At 33.9% G+C, this 26542-nt stretch overlaps 2 protein-coding genes across 5 annotated transcripts in view; one reads left to right on the top strand and one right to left on the bottom strand.

Moving 5' to 3' along the window:
* Positions 1-13638, top strand: part of LOC138330218 (golgin subfamily B member 1-like) — a 44967-nt gene extending 31329 nt beyond the window's left edge. For 3 of the 4 annotated variants that reach the window (XM_069277701.1, XM_069277695.1, XM_069277677.1), the window contains 7 exons: positions 102-5912; positions 6151-6297; positions 6882-7063; positions 7556-7709; positions 7982-8048; positions 8294-8348; positions 9919-13638. In XM_069277701.1, the coding sequence (XP_069133802.1) occupies positions 102-5912; positions 6151-6297; positions 6882-7063; positions 7556-7709; positions 7982-8048; positions 8294-8348; positions 9919-10051 (6549 nt within the window). In that variant the 3' untranslated portion in view covers positions 10052-13638. The remainder of the gene's footprint in view (positions 1-101; positions 5913-6150; positions 6298-6881; positions 7064-7555; positions 7710-7981; positions 8049-8293; positions 8349-9918) is intronic. The other variant, XM_069277686.1, reaches the window with a different exon arrangement.
* A 618-nt stretch (positions 13639-14256) lies between these two features.
* On the bottom strand, positions 14257-26522 carry LOC138330251 (5'-nucleotidase domain-containing protein 1-like). The gene is made up of 12 exons (XM_069277735.1): positions 26371-26522; positions 23275-23366; positions 22924-22995; positions 22278-22390; positions 21496-21584; positions 20989-21073; positions 20439-20613; positions 19834-19922; positions 19468-19586; positions 18832-19002; positions 18245-18419; positions 14257-17631 (listed from the first exon to the last, which is right to left on the bottom strand). Exons 1-12 carry the CDS (start codon positions 26461-26463, stop codon positions 17513-17515), a joined length of 1392 nt encoding a protein of 463 aa, XP_069133836.1. The 5' UTR covers positions 26464-26522; the 3' UTR covers positions 14257-17512.
* Positions 26523-26542: the final 20 nt, after the last annotated feature.

The following is a 26542-nucleotide window of genomic DNA, read 5'->3' as shown; positions in this document are numbered from 1 at the left end:
ATATGTTCATAGTCTTTATAAGATAAAATGTTATCTTAATATAGATGTGTTTATAAATGATAAATACTTAGTATTCATTCTGGTCTTTGAATTTTTTTCAGAGTTCACATGTTGGGGAGTTGAATGCCCAGGTCCAGACGTATGCAGAAGCAGCCAGCAGGTTACAGGCAGACTTAGAAAATATGGAGGAAGATCGAGACAAGTTAAGGTCAGATTTGGAAAAATCAAACTCAGAACTTGAAAAGTTAAAGTCAGAATCACAACAGGAGTTAGATGAGTTAAGGTCAGACTTGGATAGGTCAAAGAGAGAACTAGAGGAGTCAAGGTCAGAACTGGTAAGGTCACACAAAGATGTAGAGGAATCAAGGTCAGCGAGGGAAAATTCAAGTGTTGAACTAGAAAAAATACAGTCCAAACTTGAAAGATGTCAAAATGATTTGGAAAACAGTATTTCAGCTGTTAAAGAGCTAGAGAAGGTCAATACAGAGCAACAGACAATACTTACACAAGTACAAGAGGAAAGTCGCTATTGGAACACAGAGGCAGAACGTCTGAAAGGTTCACTGGAGAATGTCACTGCAACTATGGAAAGTCTAAAAAGTGGAGCTTCTGATACTGAGACAGAGTTGGTCAAGAGAATTGAAAAGCTAAACAACAACGCAACATCACAAGGCCAGGAGCTTGTTAGAGCCAAAGAGATTGAGAAAGAATTGAGAGCAGATTTAGAGATTCTTCAACAGCAAACGGAAAGTGAATCTCAAATCAAAAGATTATTGCAAGAACAATTGCAGCAGACTGGACTAGAACTGCAAAATTCCAAACAAGATTTGGAAAGGCTACATGAAGAGGGGGCAAAGGACCGGCAGAGTCTGGAACACCAACTTGAAAATGCAAATCAGCAGTGGCAAGAAAAGCAAGTGAAAATTGAATCACTTCTTAGTAATTTACAGGAAATGGAAGAGAGGATGACTCAGATGGAGACTATGGAAGAAAAATTAGCTCAAATGGCAAGCATGGAAGAAAAATGTGAAAGTCTTCAAGCTCAAATTGTTTCCAATGAAAGTGAGTTAGAGAACATGAGGAAAACAGCAGGAGACAAGGAACTACAATTCAAGAAAGCTCTAGCAACAGCCAAAAAACTCAAATACCAGCTCACACAAGCAAACCAAGCCAAGGAGGAATTGGTTGCAAAGTTAGAGGCTGCAAATAAACCTGTTCAAAGTTCAAGTGAGGAAGATTCTGGGATGGATGAAGGTGCTGTTCAGCAAAGCACAAGTGAACAACTGGGTTCTACAAATGAAGGTGATAGAGATCGTATCAATGAACTTGAAACTCAGCTTCAGACTCATACAAAGTTCTCACAACAAATGCAAGAGAAGATTCAAAACCTTACAGAGTCAAATTCTATATTTGAGAAAGAATTGAAAACTAAGGACAGCCAATTAGCCGACATGCAAACAGAATACGCTACTTTGCAAGAGGAGCTTTCAAAATATGTCTTGAAGAATAACGATTTACAGGATGGATTGATGGACCAGCAAAGGATAATCAGTGAATATTTAGTTTCTTGTGAGGAAAAGGAAAATATGTGTTCAGAACTTAAAGAGAAGCTTTCTGTTGCTGTTGAACAGTGTACCGAGGCAGAGACTAAGCAAGCCAGCATAGAGGCAGAGCTTGCTGCTTTACAAGACATCGCAAAAACCAACAGCAATGTTCTGGAGGAAAAGGAAAGCTTGTGCCAAATGCTTCAAACTCAGGTGCTAGAACTCTCCTCCAAGATGGAGGAGATCACCCATGACAACGAAACTCAGTCTGCAACAATAGTTCAAAACCTTCAGGAGGTGGTAACAAATCAGAAAAGGACTATTGAAGATATATCACAGAGGCTTCAACAAAGCGAAGAATTAATACAAGAGCGAGATACCAAACTAAACGAATACAATTCTCATGTCGCAAATCTGGAATCATTGCTTCAGTCATTACAGGGTGAAATTCGAGAGAAATGTGAACTTGTGAAAACCTTGGAGACCAATGTTGGTGACCTTACTCAGGAGAAAGCTCAGTTGGAGGAGCAAAAGCAGACATTTGGCAAGGAGGCTGAACAGACAAAAGAGGAACTGGACCAAATCTCTCAGGAGCTTGAAGAATCACATCAGAAAATTTTACAGTTAACAACTGATTTGGAAAAGAAGGATGAGTCTTTATCGTCTGTGTGTTCTAGCATTAAAAACATCCATCCGACTGTCACAGAAAAGGCAGCCAGTGCTACATCAATTGAGGATGCCTTGGCCTGTGTTAGGGCAGTGATAGATACAAAAACTGCAGAAGTTGTTCAACTACAGGCTCAACAACAAATGTTAGCAGAACAAATGGCTGCTCAACAGAACACTGTGGAACAGCAGAGTACATCCATCCAGGACCAACTAAAATCAGAATTAGACCAACAATCTAAGCAATTTGAAATTGAGCGAAATGAACTGGCAAACAGAATTACTTCATTGGATCAGGATCATTTACAATCGGCAAATCAGATTTCTCAACTTCAAGATGAAAATGCACAACTGACTAATCAGCTTACATCATTGCAAGGAACATATGCAGAAATCGAAACTCAGTTAGGAAATCTCAGATCTGTAGAGGAAGAAAAATCACAACTAGAGAATCAAATGAAATCTGCAGAAGTCGAAAGAGAAAGACTAAGCAAACAAATTGAAGATCTTGAAAGTGACAAGGAATCGCTGATGAAAGAGCAGTCTCTTTCAGTTGATCTGGGAAAGGAAGCAGATCATTTAAGATCATCGGTGCAAGACCTAGAACTTCAAAAATCTCAGCTTTCATCAGAGCTCCAGACTGTCAGTGACAATTTGGAGAAGCAGAAAGAAAGTTATGAGCAGTTAGAGCTAGAATTCCATCAAGCTAAAGAGGAAGCATTACAGGAAAAGAAAACAAATGACCACCTTCAGGTAGAATTGTCAGAAAAATCTGAAGAAATGGAGGAAATTCAGAGCAGATTTACACAACTTTTGACAAAACTTGAATCTGTCAGTGATGAAAACAGTCAGCTACGTGTGGAAGTGTCCACCTTAACAGCTGCTCAGAAAACTCCAGATACTGAAGTGCAAGTTACTGACAATGAAGGATGGGGCGATTGGGGAGACATGATTGAAAAAGAACAAGTACAACCTCTAAAACAATCAGCTCCTCTGGAAACAACTCCTGCTGCAGCAGATGGAAGTCTTAAGGAACTAGAAGAGTTGAAGAAGAAATATTCTGAACTTCAGAAAGACCATGATAGTATTACAAGTAGTCTCAAAGCTATGGAATCAAAGAGTGAGAAGATGTTGCTAAAACTTAAAGCTTTTAAAACTAAAAACGAAACATTACAGACTGAAGTTAATAACTTAAAGGAAGAAATATCACAAAAGAAATTGTCGTCAGAGAAAGAGGAAGATGTACAGAAGCTTCAGCAGGATTTGGCCAGTTTGTCTAAACGCTTGGATGTCGAAGTTGAAAAGAACCAGACAAATCAATTGGATAAGGAAAACATGGAGAAGGCCCTGATGGATCTTCAAATGGCCTTAACACATGAGCGAACCAAAAGTCAGGACACAAGTGTAATGATTGAATCTATGACAAAGGGAAAGGCATCTGTGGTGCAAGAATTAGATGCCCTTAGAACACAGATGGCATCAGTTCAATCACAGAATGATGAAATGGGTTCTATATCAGAGAAGGAGAAGGAACAATATCTGGCAGAACTAATGATACTAGAAAATGTCAACAAAAAGCAACAGACAGAATTGAATGCCTTACAGAAAAAGAGTGATTCTTTGCAGTCGACTGTGTCAACAATGGAAACTGACTTGGAATCCTCTCGGCAGAAGGCTAGTGATGCGGAGAGGCAGTTACAGGACAGTGTGGCGCTGTGTGATTCATTGGAGAGTGAAAATAAGACATATCAGGAAATCCTGGAGAATATGAAAACCGCCAATCAGAAGCTAGCTCGGGAGAAGGAAATGGCTGCCATTGCATTGAGACAGTCTGAGGAGAAAAGTCATCAGACACCTGCTCAAAATACTGATTATTCAGTACATGAGGGTCTGAAAGAGAAAATTCAACTGTTGGAAAAGGAAGTAGAGGGGATGAAGAGTCTGAAAGAAAGAATAAATGAATTGGAAGAAGAAAGGGATCAGATAACTGAAGAAATGGATGGCCTTCAGGAGGATTTGATTGTAGAGAGGAAGGAGAAGAAAATACTGAAAGAAGAGCTCGAATCGGCAAAACAAAAACAGGTCCAACCTTCTGGGGTGTCTGAGGAAGAGGTGACAAAGTTGAAAGAACAGATCAAACTTCTGAATGATAAAAATGATGGTTTGAGTTGGAAAATAGAGGAACTAACAGCAGTAGAGGAAGAATTGGAAACTGTTCAGACTGAACTTGACTTGACAAAGTCTGAACTGACAAAAGTGATGAGAGAGAAAGAGACTCTGTCGGAGCAGGCCAATCGAATGACCCTTCATGCCCAATCAATGGGAGAGAACCAGAATAATGCTTCTAGTGAGTGGCGCATTAAGGATGAGGACTATGACAACAAGCTGAAAAAGAAGATTGAGGAATGTCAGGACCTGGAAGAGAGGTATGAATCCCTAATGGAGGACCTCAATGAGTCCAATTCAGAAAATGATGAACTGAAGCTCAAGTGTGCACAGTGGAAAATGAAAATAGATTTGTATGATGCAATGGAGGAGGAATACAAGGTCATGAAAGAAAAGTATAACAAGTTACTGTCAGAGAAACCGACTGGGTCTCCATCTGGTGCCAATCAGTCACAGGATAATAAGGCCTTAGAGGAGAAGTGTAGTAGGCTGGAGCAGCAGGTACGAGAACTGGCATCCGTCGGTCATGATGATGTGGACGGGGAGGACCTGAGGCAGAGGCTGGAGGAAATGGAGGAGAAATATGACTCTGTGATGGAGGAATTAAATGAAGCCATGACAGAAAATGATAACGTTACTCAACAGATGATGGCTTCAAGACTCAAAGCAGAATTGTATGATGCTGTTGAAGGTGATTACAAGTCAATGAAAGATAAATACTCCAAGCTTCTGGATGAGAAACAGAAGCTAGAAGAGGAATTGTATGGCATGAAACATTCAGGTAACATAGTGAAAGAGGTTCCAAGAGCTATCACAGAACCAATGATGGTCCAGGAGGTTATGGTGCAAGCAGAAAATGCACCAACTACCATGTCTGCCCAATCACAAGGTAGTTCAGAGGAATTGGAAAAACTGAAGGAGGCATATAAAGAACTTGAGGAGAGAGAAGAGTCCTTACAAGAAGACCTGAATGAGGTTTCTGCTGAAAATGACACTCTCCAGGAGAAAGTGTTACTGATGACACCCAAAGTACAGATGTTTGAAAAATTAGAGGCAGAATACCAAAGTAATGTTGACAAATACAACAAGGTCTTGTCTGACAATAGTATCATGGCCCGACAGATTGAGGAGCTTCATCAGCGACTACAAACATCCACAGAGGCTGACAAAGACCTGAGTTATGTCCGAGAGGAACGTGACCATTATGGACGTGAACGGGAAAATCTCACCAAACGTATCCAGCAACTGGAGGGCCAGTGTCAAGCCATGTCTGATGAGAGCGCCGGACTAAACCAGGAGGTCCTCAAACTGGAAGGTGATAACCAACAGTTGGTGTTTGACAACAACACCCTCAGAGCACAACTTGGAATTTCTAAGGGAGGAAGCGAGAACATCAAGTTCCAGAATGAGTACAAGAAGCTACAGGAGCAGTTCAATATTGCTATCACGCAGAAAAACCAGGCTCAGAAAGAGGTCAACCAGTTTTCTCATCGTCTGCAGCAGAGAGATAGTCGCTGTCAACAACTCGCTATGCAGGTAGGTAGTAAATTATGAGGATCATGCATGTTTGAAGATACTTTTGTTTTGCATTAGTGTAAGCGCAAAATTATCTTATTTTGTTTTGTTTTATAATATCACAGGAGATAACTTTTTCAGCTAAATTTAAGCAAAAGGTAATTGTTCATCTCATTAGAACTATTTGATTATCTGTTTATCAGTTCAAAAATAACTATCAAAACTGTAATGTAAATGTAATTATGATTCTGTTTTCCAGGTGAGCCAGTTAGCAGAGGATCGCGGTTACCTGAACAAACAGCTTGGTCACTTGTCCAAGAGTCTGAGGGAGCGTGAGACACAACTACAGGGACTTCAGGAGGACCATCGTGTCTTGTATCAAACTCACATGGCGACACAGGCAAAGGTTAGCAGGTTTTATTAGTGAAGGGAGTGGAGAATAAAACAAAACTCCATAATAGACCATTGTACTTTGTTTTTTAAAGATGCTCCATCGCTGACAAACAGTATTTTTTCTCTACAAATACAGGAGCAGGCGAATTAGTATTTTTAGTCAGTTACAAAAGTTACTTACTTTACACATTTACCACTATTGAAAAGTTTGAGCTTATTATTTTATTTCAAGATAAAAATACTAAAAATAATTAATTGCATCCCGAAAAATTCTGTGGCACTATGTCCTATATGTAATGAAGTACTGGTACTGATTGCGCATGCACCAAAGGAAAAACAAATTATTTTATATCATTTTTGTGTTAATTAGACAATATATATACATGATTAAACAATTATCAATTATCGTTTATGATCTGTCAGCGGTGGAGCATCTTAAAGAGAGATACTGAGTACATTATTCAAAGGTCAATATGTGGGATATCAAGATGACCTTTACAAACGTAGAAAATAATTATGTATCTTGACAAATGATTGTGATTTTTCACCATGATGAATTTGTGGTAAACAGAATTTTTTTTATACTTTTTGTCTTAGTTAATGGAGATGGAAAAGAAGAATGTTTCAGAAGCTATTCAAAAAGCTTCAACCCCTCAACCTCAGGAGGTCGAGGTCAAGGACATTGTAGAGACCAAGGACACTGTAGAGGTCAAGATCACTGAAGATGAAAAACCAACTGTCACTATTGAAGCAAGTGAATTGGCAAGGATAAAGAACAGGTAAAAGCTTTGCTCAGGGCCTTCCTTGTTTACAGCAATAATTATACAATATTATCATTATGTTTGAGGAATATGGAAAATTGTATTGAATTGATACCCTTTAAAGAAAACTGAAGGTACTTGCAATTGATGACCTACAGATATGGCAAACCAAAATGCATTGACATGCAATTGTGAAAAATATGTGAAAGAGAAAATGGAAGAATTACTAATGAATGAAACATTATTTTACAACAGAAACTCACTTAACATGTGTTCTACGAATGAATTAAGTTTGTTAATATGGAAATTAGTTGATGCTCTCAAATGTTTGTTTTCATTTTTTTTATTCTTGAAATCATTGAAGTATTAATGTAAAATATCACTTTTAAATGATGTAGATGAGTTCTAGTGATTTAAGTGAAGAATATAGATTCTATTTGATTTGTAATTGGTAACAGAAATGACAACCTTTTTGATTAACAAGCTGACACTGACTAATCTATTATACAGACTTGGTGAGGTAGAGCTGGCTTGTGTTCAGTACCAGGAGCTGACTGGTCGGCTGGAGAGGACACTGACCGAGGAGCGTGACACCAGGATACAGATGGAGGAGGCTTTGGCTGCTGGTCAGGAGATGCTACGGAAGGCTGGCAACCCTCAGGAGGTACTAACAGTTTATAACATTAGAAATCTACAGAAATGAGAATGTAAAGTTGCATTTTCCAAACCCCATCTTTAATAAATTGGATGAAAATGATATTTGTATAAGTGTCACTATGCTGAATAATTAAGATTATCTTTTTCACCATTAGCCCTCCACTTCCGAGTCTCATTTAATAAACCTTTAAGAACACTGTTAACAGGCTTGCTTAACTTTAAGGATGAATTTCAATGATGTGCTTCTACAACATTAAAACAATTGGTGTTTGTTTGTAGTTCCAGCTGGACATTGGTGAAGATGATGAAGACTTGGCTAGGATTAGAGAACACAGTCCTATGCTGAGTAAGTTTTTCTCTAATGTTCATAATGATCTGATCTGGTCCTGATTTCTCAAAACAGTGTGATCAAAACTACTAGGTTTCATCATTATATAAAGATGAAGGACAATCTCCATTTTAGCTGCTAAATGTCTAAAAATTGATTTAGATATTTCTCTCCATTAGAGAAATGTAATTGTTTTGATAATTTAAAGTGGATTACATTGATGATATTCTGATGATTTTACATGTCTTGTGACAATGTTTCAGTGCGACATGGATCTGGCTACTTCAACAGGGTACAGAGGTGGTTACGTGTCCAACGGTAAGTTATACGGGAAATATTGTCCATAAAAATAGTATTTTAACAAAAATTTATCTTTGTCAACTGTAATTTTGCCTTAGTCAACTGAATTTTGGAATAATAAACTCAGCTATTTATATCAGTTATGAATAGTTATAACTTTAACTGTCAAACAATTCTGTATTTTATCTATTATTGTAATCAAAGTACATATAATATCTTTTCAATTTCTAGAAATTTTGAAAAATAATTAAAAAAAACTGACGACAAGTTTTAGTAATGTTTATGTTGTAATGCATAATTATTTGCACCCTCTGAATAACTGTATACAAATTAAGTTCTCTGTCTATGGCATTGCTTTTCATTGGATGCGTAGAAGGTAAAAGGTTTAATGTTTGCTGATCTGCTACTAGGGTCAAGCATGCTAATAGGCTTCATGGGTTGAATTTTGGTGTAAAAGCAGCTAAAAGTCTAGATGGTGATTGCTTCAGTCAACCTATTGTATTGTTTCACATGCTGCTGATGTCTTGGGGATTTTGAATCTTGTTTGATGACCAATTCTAATGTGTCTGATATTTTGTCTTAGATAAATCATATTGATGAATAAGCAGCAGATTTATATCTCATAGTTTATGTTCTAAAATGTTGGTGAAATATCAGAAACGTTTGAATGAATCTGAATGTAAAGTTTCCCAGCCACCTATCACTTAGATCTCTCTGTCAATACTATACTTATCACATTTTTTTCTTTCCTGGACCACCCTGTAATTGTTCTGCCTCTTCGTACTGGGCGTTATCTTCTGATCTACTGAATAATTATGACAAAATGAGCATCACCTAAAGACAATGTATACTGTTCATTGTCTTCAGGTCACTCTGGTTTTGAACTCAAGGTTTTGCATCACCTTCTTCTTATTTCAAATTATTGATTTCTCATAAAGATATGGTGATTTAATATAAAGTTTATCTGAATTACCCAAAGACAATGTGAAGTGCATTGTACGGGTATAGGATAGGGTGATACCAATAGTCTATTATGTAGGTTTGCTATTTTGTGAAAAGAGAGAAAAATTATTTTAAAACTGCTGCTAGACATTTTCATAGCAATTATTTAAATGAAATTGATGTCTTTTAGATGAATAACTTAGTCATGATAGCATTTATGTTTTTCATCTCTAACCCTTAGCTATGTGACCACTGAGTATCCAATGTACTACTCAATTGGTGAATGTCTTGTCAAGGCACAATCTAGTGCTCGTCTTTGATTTGCTTGTTACCACTATGATAGAATGGAATTTGTAGTAAACATCATTATACGGTCAATATTTGCCAATTCTAAGTTTTGAGTTAAAAAGGACCAGAATAACTTTTAAATTGTTATCAAAAGAAAATTGATTTTAATGAACAGGAATTTTCTTGAAAAATTAGTTTTGACATAGACATTTTGTTTAAAAAATGGAAAAGAAGGAAAATGAATAGAAAATGAATTGAGTGACAGTAGTATATAAGATGTTTGCTTGTGTAGAGCTAACCTGAACCCTTGCTGCATGGTGCACCTATATACCCTCGGCTGTATTTACTCTTACTTCAGGGAATACTTCTGCCTTTCCAGCCGCCAGCTGAACCGCGCCATGAGGATACGACCGGGGATCCGTACCATGATGTGGACCTACTTCATCATCATCCATGCCCTCATGTTAGCCTGCTTCTTCGGATTTTTCTAAAAGTCTGACGCTGTCGTCAACTCCCAAGATTAATAGTCTAATAACGCCTGTTAACTACGTGGGAAAGTTGAAACGGAGCCATGATAAAAGAGAAGAATTAATAGGCATCAGTTCACATATACAATATAAATGTAATCCCTTTTGAAATTATTGTTAAAAATCCTTAATGACAAGGAAATATGATGTGGTAGAACATTTTAAATTGTGTAATTGTATTGTGTAAGATTTTTGTTACTTATGTTTTCTGTAATGTGTGACTTACTGTAAAATGCTAACAAAGCAAACTATCCTGAATTTATTCACCCTAATGTATTTGTGAATAACAAGAATCTCTGTGGTCATGGACACAGTTTTGATTTTAGGTCGTTATTATCATCATTGATGTCCATGATGAATCTAGGAGACCAGCCATATTTAGATGAAGTTTAAGTATTTAATCATATAAATGTAATAACTTTGGTCTTCATGTTGCAGTATCAGCCAAAATTGCCATCAATATTTTTGTTTTATACCAAATGTCATGATTCCATTTAGATGTGTGTTTAAATCACAAGCAATATGAGTGAAACAAGCACTCTGTCATAAAAACGTGTTCAGTACTTTATACATTCCATACTTAATTTTAATTGTTGTTTGTTTTAAAGTCTATAAATAATATATCATATGGATTCATTCTGTTGTGTACATATGTATATACGGTACTTAAATCTGAATTTCATTTGATCAGCATCAGCTGTTTCTGTTTTGTTACATTTCTTTAAAACATTGATTATATACAAGCATGTGACAGACCCACAAAGTATTATATAATTTATTATTTAAAGATAAAAACCTCTCATTCCCTGTTCAGCATATTTTTGTCATTTTGTTTTCCTATAATATTGTTTGTAAATTGGAGTGACTTTATAATTATGTATGATAAAGACATAAAGACATAGTTGTATCATGCAAACTTGGGGTGTTACCAGGACTTTTTAATGAACACTGAAAGCAAAGATAACTCTGCATTTTCAAAAGAGAAATTGAATATTATGTATTATAATTGATTTTGTTGAAATAAAGAGAGTAAAATATTTATTGTAAATATAGTTGATAGATTTAAATTTGGTTGAATTAAACCTGAAAGTTATAGAGAGTAGAGAAAAATTAATTAAAATATTAGAATGTAAAAATAGCTCGCTTTTTTTCTTGTTCTTTATTTACTGAAATGGTTTTATTTAGAACACTTGTTAAAAATCTTGATCACTGTAATTTATAATTTTATTTCTTTTTTTATCATATCATTTATGAGAATAGAACACCATGATTAATTGTTAAGTGTAGTGGTAGAATTGTCTGAAGCAAATGATGACTAAGTTGGTGCTTAACTAGTATATTAAAAAATACTATTTTGTAAAAATCATCAATTAATGATTTAAACAAGCATCAGCTGGGTCTAAGCCTAAACATGGCTTCAGTGCTGACCCTTCCAAGCTATTTGTCTAATGTAAAATTACACAACTATTTGTTTCATGACATTGTTTTGCATGTATTTTGTCAATCCTGAATTTTTTTGAAATTCTGTGAATTAGTATTTAAAATGCAAATTTCATAGAAAGGATTAACATATCATTTTTACTAAATTATGTATAATTTATAATTAGTAAGTATCTTTCTAAGTACTGTCTAACTAAAATAAAAATTAGACAATTCCCAGATATTTATGATAATCAAATTGCATTTTATTGATTGTCAACCATATTCATTGAGCTTATGATAAAACTGATATTGTATTGTTATACTTAAAAACATTTAGGTGTATACAAAAATGCTAAAATATAAACTCTGCCATGATCTTTGTTAAATCATGAATAATTTTCAAAGCTCAGTTCCTGTGATCTAGCTGTTGAGATTGCAAGAAAACATGTTATCTGCTATAGATGTGTACATCTCTCTGCCTTCCATGGATATACACCAGTCTCTGTGATAAAGAAAATACCTCAAGTGTGGGGTAAAATTAACTGAATGCTGCTGTAACATGTTTGGTTTGTCTATAAATTAGAGGTTTTCTTGGCACTTACAGCCTGTAAGAGCACTTCTCTTTTGATAGAAAACCTTGATTAACTTTGGAACTTGTTGTGTTACACAGTGGCGAAAGGCAAACAGGGAAATGGGCTTTTATGTTTTTGATATATCGTCCAAAAGGTGTCAATTATTTTTGAGGGCCAATCTAACCTTTTTTTGTTTGTAGAAGAAAGAGATGTGAATAAGTGTATAACTGTTTGTGTAAAAAAGAATATGTCATTGATGATAAATTCTATTGTGCCTAATGTTGAAACATACAACATTGCTCTTATGGCCAATACATTGTACTTCATTTCTTAAACAGTCATAATCATAATGCAATATGTAGCTTTCTTGTTATCTATGCAAAATATCGGGGGTTGTGAAAGTGGTACTAGCAAGAATAAGATGGAGCATTGTCCAATTATTTCATTTAAAAGGTGCATTTTTTATTTGAATTTGAAGTGTAGTTCCACATGTACATTCCCTGCAACTTTTCTTGCACATTCCTGGCCCATAGTTTTGGATCTGACAAAAAATGTTTTACTATGTACATTTTATGATAAATGTACAATGCAGTCCTTTAATGCCACTTAGGTACAATTATGTCACAGATAAAATGTGACATAAAACAATAATATCCTATGATAGAACTATCTGACAGTTAAATATGAAGTATTTATTTATTTTCAGTGAAACTTAATGATTATGAACACAGTATATATGCCTGTGAGAAGATAATCAGATGGAAGATTATTATAAAGAGACATTTGTGGTTATTTATTTGATAAATAGATTAATAGCTTACAAGTAATATTTTTATTGAACTATTGTTTGATGACATATCCATAATATTTACATCGTGATAAATACGATTTACTTGAATTTTAGTAATGTTTATTACTATACAAGCTTTTACTGTACTTAAATGTACTTAGTTGAAATATTTCACAACATTTGGTCTACATTTATGAGCTTTTTGAATGCAACATATTACAAGCTTCCAAATTTTGTTCTTAGATTCTTATTTCATCTAACCCCATCATTCGTTTCATTAGCTTATGTACAAGTGTAAGCTAGGGACCATCTTGATGGAATATAACAGGCATTTATAATCAAATTCAATGAAAATGTATTTTAGTGCACAAGAGAGATCATTTTAAATTTAGCAATCAATTTAGCTGAATTTCATTAGAGACATGAGCTTTAATACTTAAAAAAAACTTTATTTGCTATTTATAAATCGATTTTTTTTTTGAGAGAGATATTAGGGGGAGATAATTATAACACATAATTAAAGGGATATAACTTTTAACACAGATGAAGGAGATACATATATATATATATCCTTAAATGTGATCTTTACACAACTGGTATTGAAAAGATGGAATCTGGCAATAATGAAGATGGTATCTGTCAGGTGTGTGTAGGTATTATAATGGTTGTGATAGTTTGGATGAACATGTGTGTGATGTAGGTTATGTATGCGAGTGTTAAAACACTGAACTGTTTGTAAAATAAATGGCATACAAGTGATTGAAACATGTACCTATTTGAGTTATCTGTTTGTAAAAAGACCATTAATGTCAAAAGCTATCATTGAGTATGAACAAATAATTAACCTTGCTGTTCAAAATGCCTTTCATTTGTGGTCCATCCATCTGTAAAAATCTATTTTTTAACTGTTCCTCGATCTTTTCTTCAATTCCAAATTTAGGCTTCCCTTAATTGGTCCCTAGTTGTTGATGTGCATATTCCATTTTGCTGAGAATGAGAACGCAATTTGGGTGACAGGCAGTCATCTTTGATTTTGACAACAGAAATTTATTACCGCGTCACCAGAAAGATAATAGAGTAGGTCCATAGTTATGCATATTCATTTGGGGACCAACCAGAAATCAATGTCAGAAAAGTAGAATGAGAGAAAAGGACCATATATCATTTCTCCCTGATCTATAGATCATTCAATAGTGGGTGCCATGAAGATAGATCGATCCCTCTATTGTCTCTAGTACATGTATGCAGTTCTTCGCTAGAGCAGGTTTCATTTTTGTATCCTTGTAATCAAGATTTTGAATATTTGACCTGAATTCCTTGCAATTTCAAAGAATATCAAAGAAAAGATATTAAAACAGAAGATGCAAAGCTTAATCTTTGGTTGGATCAAATTTAATATTCAATTATCCATACAAAATAACGACTTGATCAGAAATCATTACTGAAAAAAGAAGCATATTGATTTAATTTTCTTAATATTATACAAATGGCAGTAGACTGATTCCAAATCAAAGAACCATCATTGAAGTGTATAATGACTCACTTTTTCATTTGAGATGTACTATGAATATTATCCACCTATGAAATAGGATACTAGATGTAACAACACCCGAGATCATATAAATGGAGCTGGCATTGCAGAACAACAGTCGATAACGACATTTGATATTTCTTAAAATGTCATCAGGTACTTGTTTACAGCTGAATCTACAACAACAACAAGTAAATTACTTCATCTAAGACAATCAACAATATCAGGATTTAAACCAGCAACCCTTCCCTCACTACATAGTCTATGTAGTAATCATTAATATTGAGGACCGTGTTACACTGAGAGTGAATGGGACATAGCACATGTCCTATATATGACCTAAATCTTGTGTAAAAAAATCAAGTTATAAATATAACCATACAATAAGTAATTTAAAGGTTTTTTATAAGGTTAAAAGACATATTAAACACTGAACAAAAGTAATCAAATGCCACATGGAAAAGTCCCAATTAAAAAATATGATCAAAAACAGATTTCTGGAAAAACAACATTGAACAGGAATAGAATCAAAGATGGTCTAACAATATTAATAGAATTTTAATAGAATTTAAATAATCTGTTAAAAAGAGATCTACCTGAGTACTACTTTTGCTGTAATTGTAGTCATTTCTGCTACTTAGCAATAAGTAATCATTTGTTCTTGTTCCAAACTTACATCTTTTTTTTTTTAATCATGACATTATACTTTATATCAATCAATACATACCTGCAAGGATAGATAACTCTGTAATATGCAAAAATGGAATATGTATCTTGAACAAAATGAGACTTACGTTTTCACTAACAAATTGGTGGCAGTATATAGATATTGTAACAATAAAATGAAAGCATGTCATGCTTACAAGTGGCAGTAAACTTACCGTAATGCATATTAATATAATACACACACATATTGATAAATTAACTGGTTTCAATTTTTTTTTAAATCAGAAACATAACAATACATTAAAGGGACAATTCACTCAGGCTAATTCTTTTACATAACTAAAAGCAAAATATGGCATAAATGTATTGTTCTACATTTCTTATGAAACATATAACATAAAATATTGACAAATTCCACGACATTGTTAAGTATTTTAATTAATATCGTTGATCAATACGATTAAGCAAGTACAATATGGACGCTGTACCCATACCCAAGCCAAAGTCACGCACGTTAAACAAATAAACTACATAACCACTGAGAAGGTGATAAAATGATTTTTAGGCAAGACAATTCACCTAATAAGGTAAACACACTACTGTCAGAGCGATTTGAGCAGTTCTAGACAAAAGTTGCATTCCTCTACGAGCAAGGGACAGGGTTCGACATACAAGAAGTTCGACCACAATGTGTAATGGCGGACAGCGAGCGAGTCTGAACATCTTCACACATGTCACAACCATGGGCTTTTCAGGCATATTACAGTAAAACCGACTGATCTAATTTTCATTAGAACTGGTTTTTCCGGTATATGTACAAATTTTAATGTTCTCTTAGACTGAATTGTCCCTTTAATTAAATAGTACCTGAAGAAATATTATTATGAAATATGTCTCAAACAATATGTTTTTACGAAGTTACATTTATAATGTATATGGTCATTTAGAAATTCAAAAGCATGTGATATGTTGTACACACTTTTGTTATAGAAATGGATTGAGATATAATTTAAATTTTCAAAATTAATCTCACCTACATCTGATGAAATATTGTTCATGGCAAGGCCTGTTTGTATTTCAGGTCATTTTAAAACAAAGATCAATTTTATTGAAAGGAGATGCTTAGGCTTAAATGATGGAGCACAAAAAGAAAATATACCTACGTATACTCAGTATCATGAGGCCATGTAATCACCTACATGTACCTCTAATACCTGACCTTCAGGTGAGAAGCTTTTGCTGAATCACACAACCATTATTCACAAATCTATATCATGTGATCAAAATAAGTATAATATAAAGCATTTAAAAACAGGATATTGATAGTTAATTTGTTTCTTATTACAATAATGTACTTATCAAATAACACAATACAACAGTTTGGAGATACCAATATTACATGGATAAAATTTTGATGTGATTTTATAACATCACTATCACCAGTATGTGAGACTAATTGACAGTAAATCATACTTTACCCATGTCATTTTGGTATCTTGAAACTCCCGTATGAGGTTGAATGATTGTGTTTTTGCATCCGAGTAACCTCTACAAGATCAAATCTACACAAAATAAAGTAATTGTTCCTATGATTTAAAATTCCTTAGGAACTGACTTTCAAAGAAAAAGCTCTACTAAATGTTACATTTTACACTGTCACAATTACAATACAAAACTTGGATTTCAAACATATTATTTGTATAAGATACACAATACTTGTGGCAAACATGTAACCATTATATATACAAAAATGACATTTTTATAATCTATAAAGTTATATATGCATTTGTCACTTATAGCACCAAGTTTTATCTGAAACTAGAAACTAGATTTCTAATGTGCCACCAAACCAATCAAGTTTAGATTCCACATGAAGTCATGTCAAATATAGTTTTCATCAAAATACATAATATCTTCTAGATGATTGAGATAGTTTGAATGATTGAGTACCCAATTTTATAAAAAAAAATTCAATAATTTTGATTTCTCTTTTAGATGTTTCATATGTTGGCTCAAAGCAATAAAAACTGTATAAAGACACTAATATATATATAATATATATAGAAATCAAACAATTCCATTTAAGTCTGGTAACTCATGAAATATGCCCTATAGAACAGGAACTGAACTCCTATATCCCTAAAAACTTGTATGGTACACCAAAATAATGTCTTACTCTAAAGCTGGAACAGTTCATTATGAAATTAGAGGGGTGAAATGTAAAACATATTTATATTATATGAAATTACTTGAAATAGATGGAAATAGTTTACCTATATTAATGAATATTATTAATTGAACTATTTAACTATATCATTATCCTTATCAAATTATCTCCCTTTATTATGTATATATATTGAACATTGTTAAAACTATAGACAAAATTGAAGAGATGTAATATCAACTGGCACACAACGTATCCATTATTTCCCTAGATGGACTGGCTAGGAGGAAGAACTTGTTGGTTTGTTTGGTATCAGTGGCTTTGGTTTAGCTGGGTGGAACCCAGACGTACTCCCAACATCTGTACCAAACCTTGTGTAGACGTGGTCAATAGGCATACCTACAAATAGAAAACAATAAAAGTCATCAGTTTTTTATATAAAGAAAACATAGACCAACTTTTGACAGTTTGTTTTTATGTAAAGAAAACAGGAATCAACTTTTGACTTTGTTTGATGTTCTTCATTTAAGGTTGTACTTGATTTGAGTGACAAAAGAAAGAGTGCCATGAGAATAACCAATAACCAACAAGTAATCTGACATCTTTCCAATATAGGTTTTTAAGTTTCAGGGGCAGATGAGGGATAGTGGTAGATAATGTGTGACACCTTAACCAACCTTATGTCATAGAGGCAGATTAATGATCATATGTTAGATATCTTAAATTAGTGCTATTAGTAGAATAATCAGACTTAGATATATTAACATTTGGCTACTGTGATCTAGATGAAATTGACTGGTGATAGATTCAATCTAAGATCTTTTCTATGATTCACTTTTAGTAAAGGTAATATGTAACTCCTTCACACCTGAACACACAATTGATTTCTTCTAGTTCTATGATTATGAACAGATCAAAGTTTAACTAAGGGTAAATAGGTCACAAATACCTACACACACTTTATACATATATATCTTTTGTAAGCTGGTAATATCATATAAAGCAAAGTTACCTGCAATGTATTCCATGATTGGTATAGCTATAGCATTGTATTGGCTCACTAGTCTACCCCAGAATGTGTTCATACTGCGGTCATGCTTTATATCCTCAGACTTGTGGTAAAAAAACGAACCCCACATTTTTGACAATAGGAATGATTCTTCTACTGGATCAATTTCTATGTTGACCTACAATATAAAACTTCAAGCTCACACATAACACATTTTATATACATTGATATATTAAAAGAAATACAATATTTTCTTTCTGAAGTTTTTCATGTACAGTGTAGTGCAGTGTGATCCTACATCACAAACGACAAAACAAAATGAACGTAAAATACAAAAAGTACTTAAGGATAAATTTACTGAACATGCAGTGAGTGATATTGTTTGCTAAATTAATTAAATAGTGATGAGTTTTTCTTGTAATAAGTTTTAATTAGTGGAAGGAAGGAATCAAATTTCAACCATGTCAATTTCTATACCTAGCACATAAGGTCCATGTTACACATACAATCAATCTTAGTGAAGTCTCCACCATGCTGTATGTTATTGTTCATGGAATGCTGAGAGTCAGATAACCTAGATAGCCCTGTACCTGTTTCCGTCGTAGTTTACTGGCTGGTTGTTGGTCGTCACAGTCCAGGTCGTGATCCGTCAGGTGGTATCCTTCCGCCTCCATCTCCTCCAACACCAGGACCACACTCCAGCCCGCGTACGTCCTCGCAGGGAAGCTGTCGGAACAAAGGCTGTCTCCGAAGTACACAACCTGGCAAAGGTAAGGATAGTGCGATATGTTTATAAATACAGATGTACAACAGAACCTCAATAATCTAAACACTTGCGTCCTCAGCCTTAACTATTTGGTTGTAAGTTCCTCAGCCTAAACTATTCGGTTGTAAATTCCTCAGCCTAAACTATTCGGTTGTAAATTCCTCAGCCTAAACTATTTGGTTGTAAATTCCTCAGCCTAAACTATTCGGTTGTAAATTCCTCAGCCAAAACTATTTGGTTGTAAATTTTCCAGACTACTATGTTCTCTTTACTTAATTAATAATCAAATCCTTTTCCAGACAGTTCTATCTGGATGATGAGTTTTCTAGACGAGAGGCATCTAGATCCTCATGCACTGGTCCTCTATATATGGATAGAGGACTTGATGATCCTTAGCATACTACATGTATCTGGCTTGGCATAGCCTTAATATAATAAAACATATTTTAGGAATAGCTACCTTAGGTTGTTCTTTACCAGTCTCTGTAGATATAAATGTTGTGAGGTCATCCAAGTTACCCTGAGAAAAACAACCATTCCTTTTGATTGTCTTTGTTGGTTTACCCTCTTCACCTTCCTCTGAAACAAGGAAAGTATTCATAACAAAATTAATGTTACATCGACTCATTTATATTGATGGGTTGGAAAGCACTTATAAAGGATATTTTGTGGGGATGGTTACACTTTGCTATACAATGTTTTAACCCTTTTACATAAAACATGGTAACATTTTGTATATACTTTTGATATACATTACACTTACTTTTCTTTTATCTTAACATATTTTAAGGTTTTATCTTACCTTTATTTTAAGGTTTAATCTTACCTATATTCAAAAATGAGGTTTTGTTTACAAAGAATGCAGGCTTTCTTGCATTAAAAAGACAGAGATCAAAATAAGACTGCCATTTTTCCCTGAAAGAAAAAAACCAACTTAATAACAAAACAAACAAAAATTGCATGAACATAATTAACCAACAAGAATTCCACGGTAGTGGGTGTGTCACCTGCACAGCATATCAAAAAAAGTTATTTAAAGTTGAAAATATTGTTAATAATTAGGTGAAGTTCTCAAGCACTATAACTCTTGCAAATATTGATGGATTTTGAACAGTATAAAACCACTCTGAGATCTCATTAATATAAAAGCAATATACCAAATTTGGTTGAAATTGGACAATAAATACTAAAGTTATCAAGCGGAAACCATAGATTTATCTGTTTCGACGATTTTATAGTCCCTTAATTCTTAACAATTAAGGCATGATGACTATAGGTCATCTTGACCTTTCAGGTCAAATGACCAAAAAAGTAAAGAGTATAGACACAGACTCATCAAAATCATTTGTCTGAAAAGGTGCATGGCTAGTTACCAATGGCCTGTGAATGGTGATTAAATCATGGTTATTTTAGTAAATAACACATAATTACCCAAGTATTTGCTCCATGACCAAACTTGCAAAATGGAATCCAGAAGATGTCATCAAAAACACAATTTTGTTTTTCTGATGGAGATCTTTCAGCCATTGTCTTACTCCCTGGCTACACTCCTGAAAATAGTGCTTGGTTTCTGATTTTAATTTTGGGTAAAACCAACCAGTATTATCTGAAAAGAGAGCAAAAAAATCATTTACCTGTTTAAAAAGTCTCACTGTTAAAACTTCACTCTAATTGACCAATCATGATAGAAGCTATTATACACATGAAGAAAAATAGGTATTTTATAATATGACGGTTATCGTTTCACTAGCTAATGAATCTTCTTGTAATGCTAGGGTATGTGTAAACTTTTTATATGTAAAGAGTTTTTATATGTATATGTTTAAATATCAGAGTTTTTTCATCAGTTCATTCAGGAATTTCATTTTCCATGAAATGTTTTACTACTGTATTGAAAAACAAAAACGTTTGTCCTGAAAAAGAAAACAAATAAAATAAATTTCTATATTCAGGTCATGTGTACCGTATATGACTGAATTACCATTGAAAGCACTTGGTATGAAGTTTGTAGTAAAAGCACCAACAACATCTTCCCAAAAACTGTACTTCTCTAAAGGTTTGCCTGCCTTAAAGCAACAAAATAATCAGGTAAACACTAAAGCACAAACATTTTTAAACAGTTAAAAAAGGGCAACTTTCAATGGTTCTAGACTTAATAAATGAAGCAAGTATCAGTACAAGATTTGTAAATATATATTTTTTAATATCATTTTAATGTTGAAAGGAAACAATATCATTTTATGAAGGTTAGCACGATATGAATTATGTAATCCATTGACCATACTAGCAAGTGAATAAGATTGGTTGAATTTAAAAGTTGAAAAACATACCAACTAGCAAATCATTCAACATACTGGTTATCACAAACAAATCAACCATTTAATAATAACAGTTCATGTTTCAGAAAAATAAAGACTACATCTATTCAGTGTCTGGCCTCACATATAATAAAGAAAATAGAGATTAATTACAGATTTATTATACGTACCTCCTCATCTAGTGTGTCAACTATATGGGCACAGATCACTGCTCCAGGTATATCAAAATAATTCTCAAAGAATCGGAACTTAAACCCAGCTGTTTATAAAGGAAACAAAAATAACTTTTAATATCAGCTGAAACAACATAAATACATAACATAACACCGTATCCTCTCCTTTAGTAACCCCTACTTCTAAATATATCTAAACCTTTTGTTTATAAAGCTGCTGAATCAGATGTTATTATTCAGCAATTCTAAATTTACTGGATTGTGGAGTAATATAACAATACATTGTCTGTCCTAAATACACCCTTGGAAACCACATTACGCTCTGTTTATAAGGTTGATAACGTGGGTAACCAATGATGATCCTAACATGGAACAGGTTATCTCCCTTGATTAACAGTATACATAACCAAGGTACAGTGACCACAAACTGGTGACCACTCTAAAAATTGGTTGATTTACTTTAATATTTTGTACTTTTCTTGGATTGATATCGTAATATCATAAAATAAATCTCCAGGGCACTCCATCTTTGTCAGTTAAGGAATTTCTACAATTTTAGCACAATTAGCAGACAGACAACCTTTGTTTATAATTACCTAGTACATATAAACATATTTACTGTACCTTCTTTGTATGAAACAGTATTGATTGAAATGATAAATACAAAGCTATATAGAACAAATCAAAGCTTTGATAAAGATAGACAAGTGCCTCTGAGTCTACCGAAAGACAGAAAAATAAATTAGAAATCAGATTAACCACGAACATTTTGTACAGACCTCCTGTACATTTCACATCTCTCTTGGCTTCATGGAAGTGTTCCCAATGGAGATCCTGTCCATACACCGACACCATCTCTTCTTCCGACATCATCCGTGTGCCATGACTTGCTCTACAATAAAAGCAAAAGTATTTTTTCCTACAGATAAATTCTAGTGCAATCAGTGATTGCCAAAATTACCGGCTGGTGCTCATCGATAAGTGAAGGGTATACGACCAGCGCCTATAACCCTTTAAAAGTATACTTCCTTGTCAAAAAAGTTGTATCCAAAACTGAGTCAAAATTAAAAAAAAAAATCTTAAAAATGTTTCTACATTATTTTACTATAATATCACTCCCATTACATCAGACAAAATATTGTATGGTAGTTATATCTTGGAATTTTTTCAAGCATCGACTTAACATGTGCCCCAGTACTTAAAGTGTTCTAACATATTACCACTAGCCCTCTACCTTGGTTTCTAGTTTGAATCCCATGTGGGGCAGTTATTGACAAGTAATGAAAGAACATGTATATATCAGTGGATTTTCCCAGGATACTCTGGCTTTTCCACCTTAACCAAGCACATCTTTTCATTATTATGACCCTGGCCATCAATAGGAGGTAACACAGAAACAAATAAAGCCAGAACATTCTAAGCTACCTGAGAATCTTGCCATCATGTGAGAGCTTAAGGATATTCCCTCTTTCTGCATCCAGAAATAAACCCTTGCATCTGAAAGAATATTTAAACAACATATTTTAACAACTAAAGAGTAAAAAAAACATGTATCAGTACAGTTGTACATATTTCATAGACTAAATATTTAAAGAAGAAACTTCTAAGTGAAATTTCTAACTGAAATGGATATGTTCCATCTTGAAAAAAATGATTGAGTAGAATTCAATGCAGTGCTAAACATTTTCAATGCTTTATTAGTGTCAAATTAGCACTGTTAAAGCCAGTAAATTTCTCATTGCATCTGTCATTTCCCTAGTGCTACATTTTACGTACATGAAATCCTTGTGTAGGTGTATGTCATCTTTCAGTTTTGGATTGTAGCCATATTTCGCAATCAAACAATCACATGTTGCCTCATAGCTCAGCTGAAAATAAAGTGTTAAATTAATTACACATTTAAATCATGAATACATGTAATATCATAAGTAAAAAAAGAAAAACAACTTATTAACACACAATGTTTGCTATTTCATTTTACAAATTATACACTTTGCTGAAGCTGCTGAACTTGTTTCTTTTAGCAGACATACTAGTTCTCTCCTTATCTCTGGTTAAAACACATAAGACATTTCAGTAAAATTAATGTAGAACTAATATGTAACAAATAATATATTTTCATTTTTACAGATTTAGAATTGTTTTCATTTATGCAAGCCAGAGGAATATCATGGAGGCTGAGACAGTGAGTTGCTTTGAATTTGGGAAAATGTACAACAACAAAATCCAGATTTTGGAATAATAATAAAACATTAATCAAATCATTAAGAATACTAGGAATATTCATTCCCAGTGTTCATACACAATATATACTTACAGCCTCTATCTCATTTGATACTATGATTTACCTGGTAACTCTAGACGGAGTGCTATCATTACATAGCTGGCGGTCCAGAACTGTTAAAATACTATATGATCGATGCTAGCCCTATGTTTATGCAATGATTTTTAAAATTAAAAAGAAAAATTAGTGAAATAAAGACTTTCACGTCCTTCAAATATATTTTAAACAGATCTATAAATTACAATGCGACTGACTTGACTTAAAGATGCTCCCCCGCTGACAAATGGTATTTTTTCACTATTAAAAACAGGAGCAGACGATTTAGTGTTTTTCTTCAGTTAAAAAAGTTACTTACTTTACACTGTTACCACCATTGAAAAGTTTGAGCTTCTAAATTTACATCAAGTTAAAAATATGAAAAATAATTAATTGCATCTTGAAAAAATTCTGTGTCACAGTATCCTATATGGAATGAAGTACTGATTGCGCATGCACCAAAGGCGAAATAAATTATTTTATATTATTTTTTGTGTTAATTAGACATATATATACATGATTAAACACCAATTATTGTTCAAATGATGAATATCATTTATGGTCTGTCGGCAGTGGAGCATCTTTTACTTTAATAATGAAAATTACCAATACCAGTAATGTATATGTAATATGTAAAAAAGATACACAGAGGAAACAACATGCAGACTGTTTTTCTACTACTTCACTTTTCTACTCACAGGGACCTGGCACAAAATTTTTTAACCAAAAGTATACATATATATATATATTATAGTATCAAGGGTATGAACTCGGCGGTCGAGAAAAACGGACCTATTTTTTTTTAAAACCGGGATTATTTTAATAAATGGGCTCTATGCACCATTGACGCCTATCTTACCTTAAAGAGAAATAATTTATCTTTCCAGTGAGTGTTTGATGAACAAAATTGGCCAAGTATTGACTAAGTTATGGCTTGATGAATCAGGAAATTTACGAAAAATATGTTAGGTAGACATTTCCCTGTCCAGTCGAAATGTCGTCTCGCCTCTAATGGGTAGCTCAAAAACCAAGTCAAAATCACAAAATCTACGCTTGTGGTGGTAAACAGTACCCATAACTGTGTTCATCCACAATCTCCTTTGGAGGTGTCATGACCCGTACTTTGTAGAAACTCCATTTAAACATTGTGTAGCTTACTTACTTTAACCATCACCGTTGGGTTAAAATTTTCGTGCCAGGTCCCTGTGTTTCTACTCACTCTACTAAATGTATATGCTAGTGATCAATCTGAAGTAATGTTTCTTTTAAAGGGACAATTCAGTTTAAGAGTGCACTGAAATTAGCATATATATCGGAAACAAACCAGTTCTAATGAAAGTCAGAGTAGTTGGCATCACTGTAATTTGCAATGGCCAATGCACAGTCACAGTGTGCGAAATGTTCAAACTTGCTCACTTTTCGCCATTACACATGGTAGCCGCGAACCCTGGCCCATCCAAGTGGAGCAAAGAAACTTTTGTCAAGACTACTCAAATTCCTCTTACAGTAGCGTACATGAATTTACCTTAATAGCACCATTATCTTGTCTGAAAATCAATATTATGAACTCTTCCAGGGCTATTTATTGCATTTGTTTAACTTATGTAACACCAGCTCGGGTATGGGTATAGCATACATTTTGCACTTGCTCAATCATATAGATTTGGAGTTTTGAAGAATTGCATTTAATAAAAATCAATGATCGGACTACAAATTCAAACAATCTCGTTCTGAGGTTATAATCCTAACTAAGGGTTAGAAGGCCTTCAGCTTGCCGTTCTATTTCTCATAGTCATCCAAAATTGCCTTTTAAACCCTATCTACATTTTTTACATGTACATGTAGCTAAGTACTTCTGAGGCTTTGCCTTAAATTCAAATTACTTTTATGTCATATTTCAATTTGTCGTAATGTACATTGTAAGAATATTAGCCTCACTGACAGGGTTCTCGTTAAAAGCCGGTTGCCGGCAAAAACAGCCTTGTTTACAACCGGCTATTTTTGTCAGAAATAAGTATTGGCAACCATGGGGACCTGTGACCCCCAACCACCTACATTTGTATTATTAATTTTCAACCATCTATTAAAAAACTTAGTGAGAACCCTGACCGAGTAGTCCCTTTGGCCTTTAACAAAGCACAGGCGTCTGCTTCTGGTTGATAAAAATATAATAACCTACCCTTACTATATGAACATATAGTAGGGGTAGGATATTTTATTTTTCCAAAACCAGATGCAGACGCCTGTGAACAAAGACACCAAACAGAGCACAATAATGAATACATCTGTACATATATGCATAAACACTTTTATTATACACATTTAATTTTTTCGTGGTCCTTACAGCTTTAATGATATTCTGACTACATTACTACAAGTTGTCACGTGTGCAGGAACGACGCATGCATGCAAACATACGAAAGAAGTGTAATCCAGTATGCAGTGTCTGATGAAATTTTAGCCCACGTGTTGACATTAGTCATTTGCTTTCAGTAATCTGAGTTGGACTGGCACTTGTATTTACAATCATAGAATACTTTAACTATATTTACCTGCATTAAATTGACAAGCTTGTATTTAGCAAGCGTATGATCCATATCAAACCCATATGCATCAAAATCGGACAAACAGAAAGTCTCAGCCATGTTTACGTTGCCGGTAAGATTCTCTAGACTTATGAGTAAGGTACCAATAAGAAAATTCCGAATGAATTTCGTCCCCAGA

Source organism: Argopecten irradians, chromosome 1 (genome assembly GCF_041381155.1).
Source record: "Argopecten irradians isolate NY chromosome 1, Ai_NY, whole genome shotgun sequence".
In the NCBI taxonomy this organism is placed as follows: Eukaryota; Metazoa; Mollusca; class Bivalvia; order Pectinida; family Pectinidae; genus Argopecten; species Argopecten irradians.
Note: the sequence above shows the minus strand (reverse complement) of the source record. Positions and strands in the feature narration are given on the sequence as shown.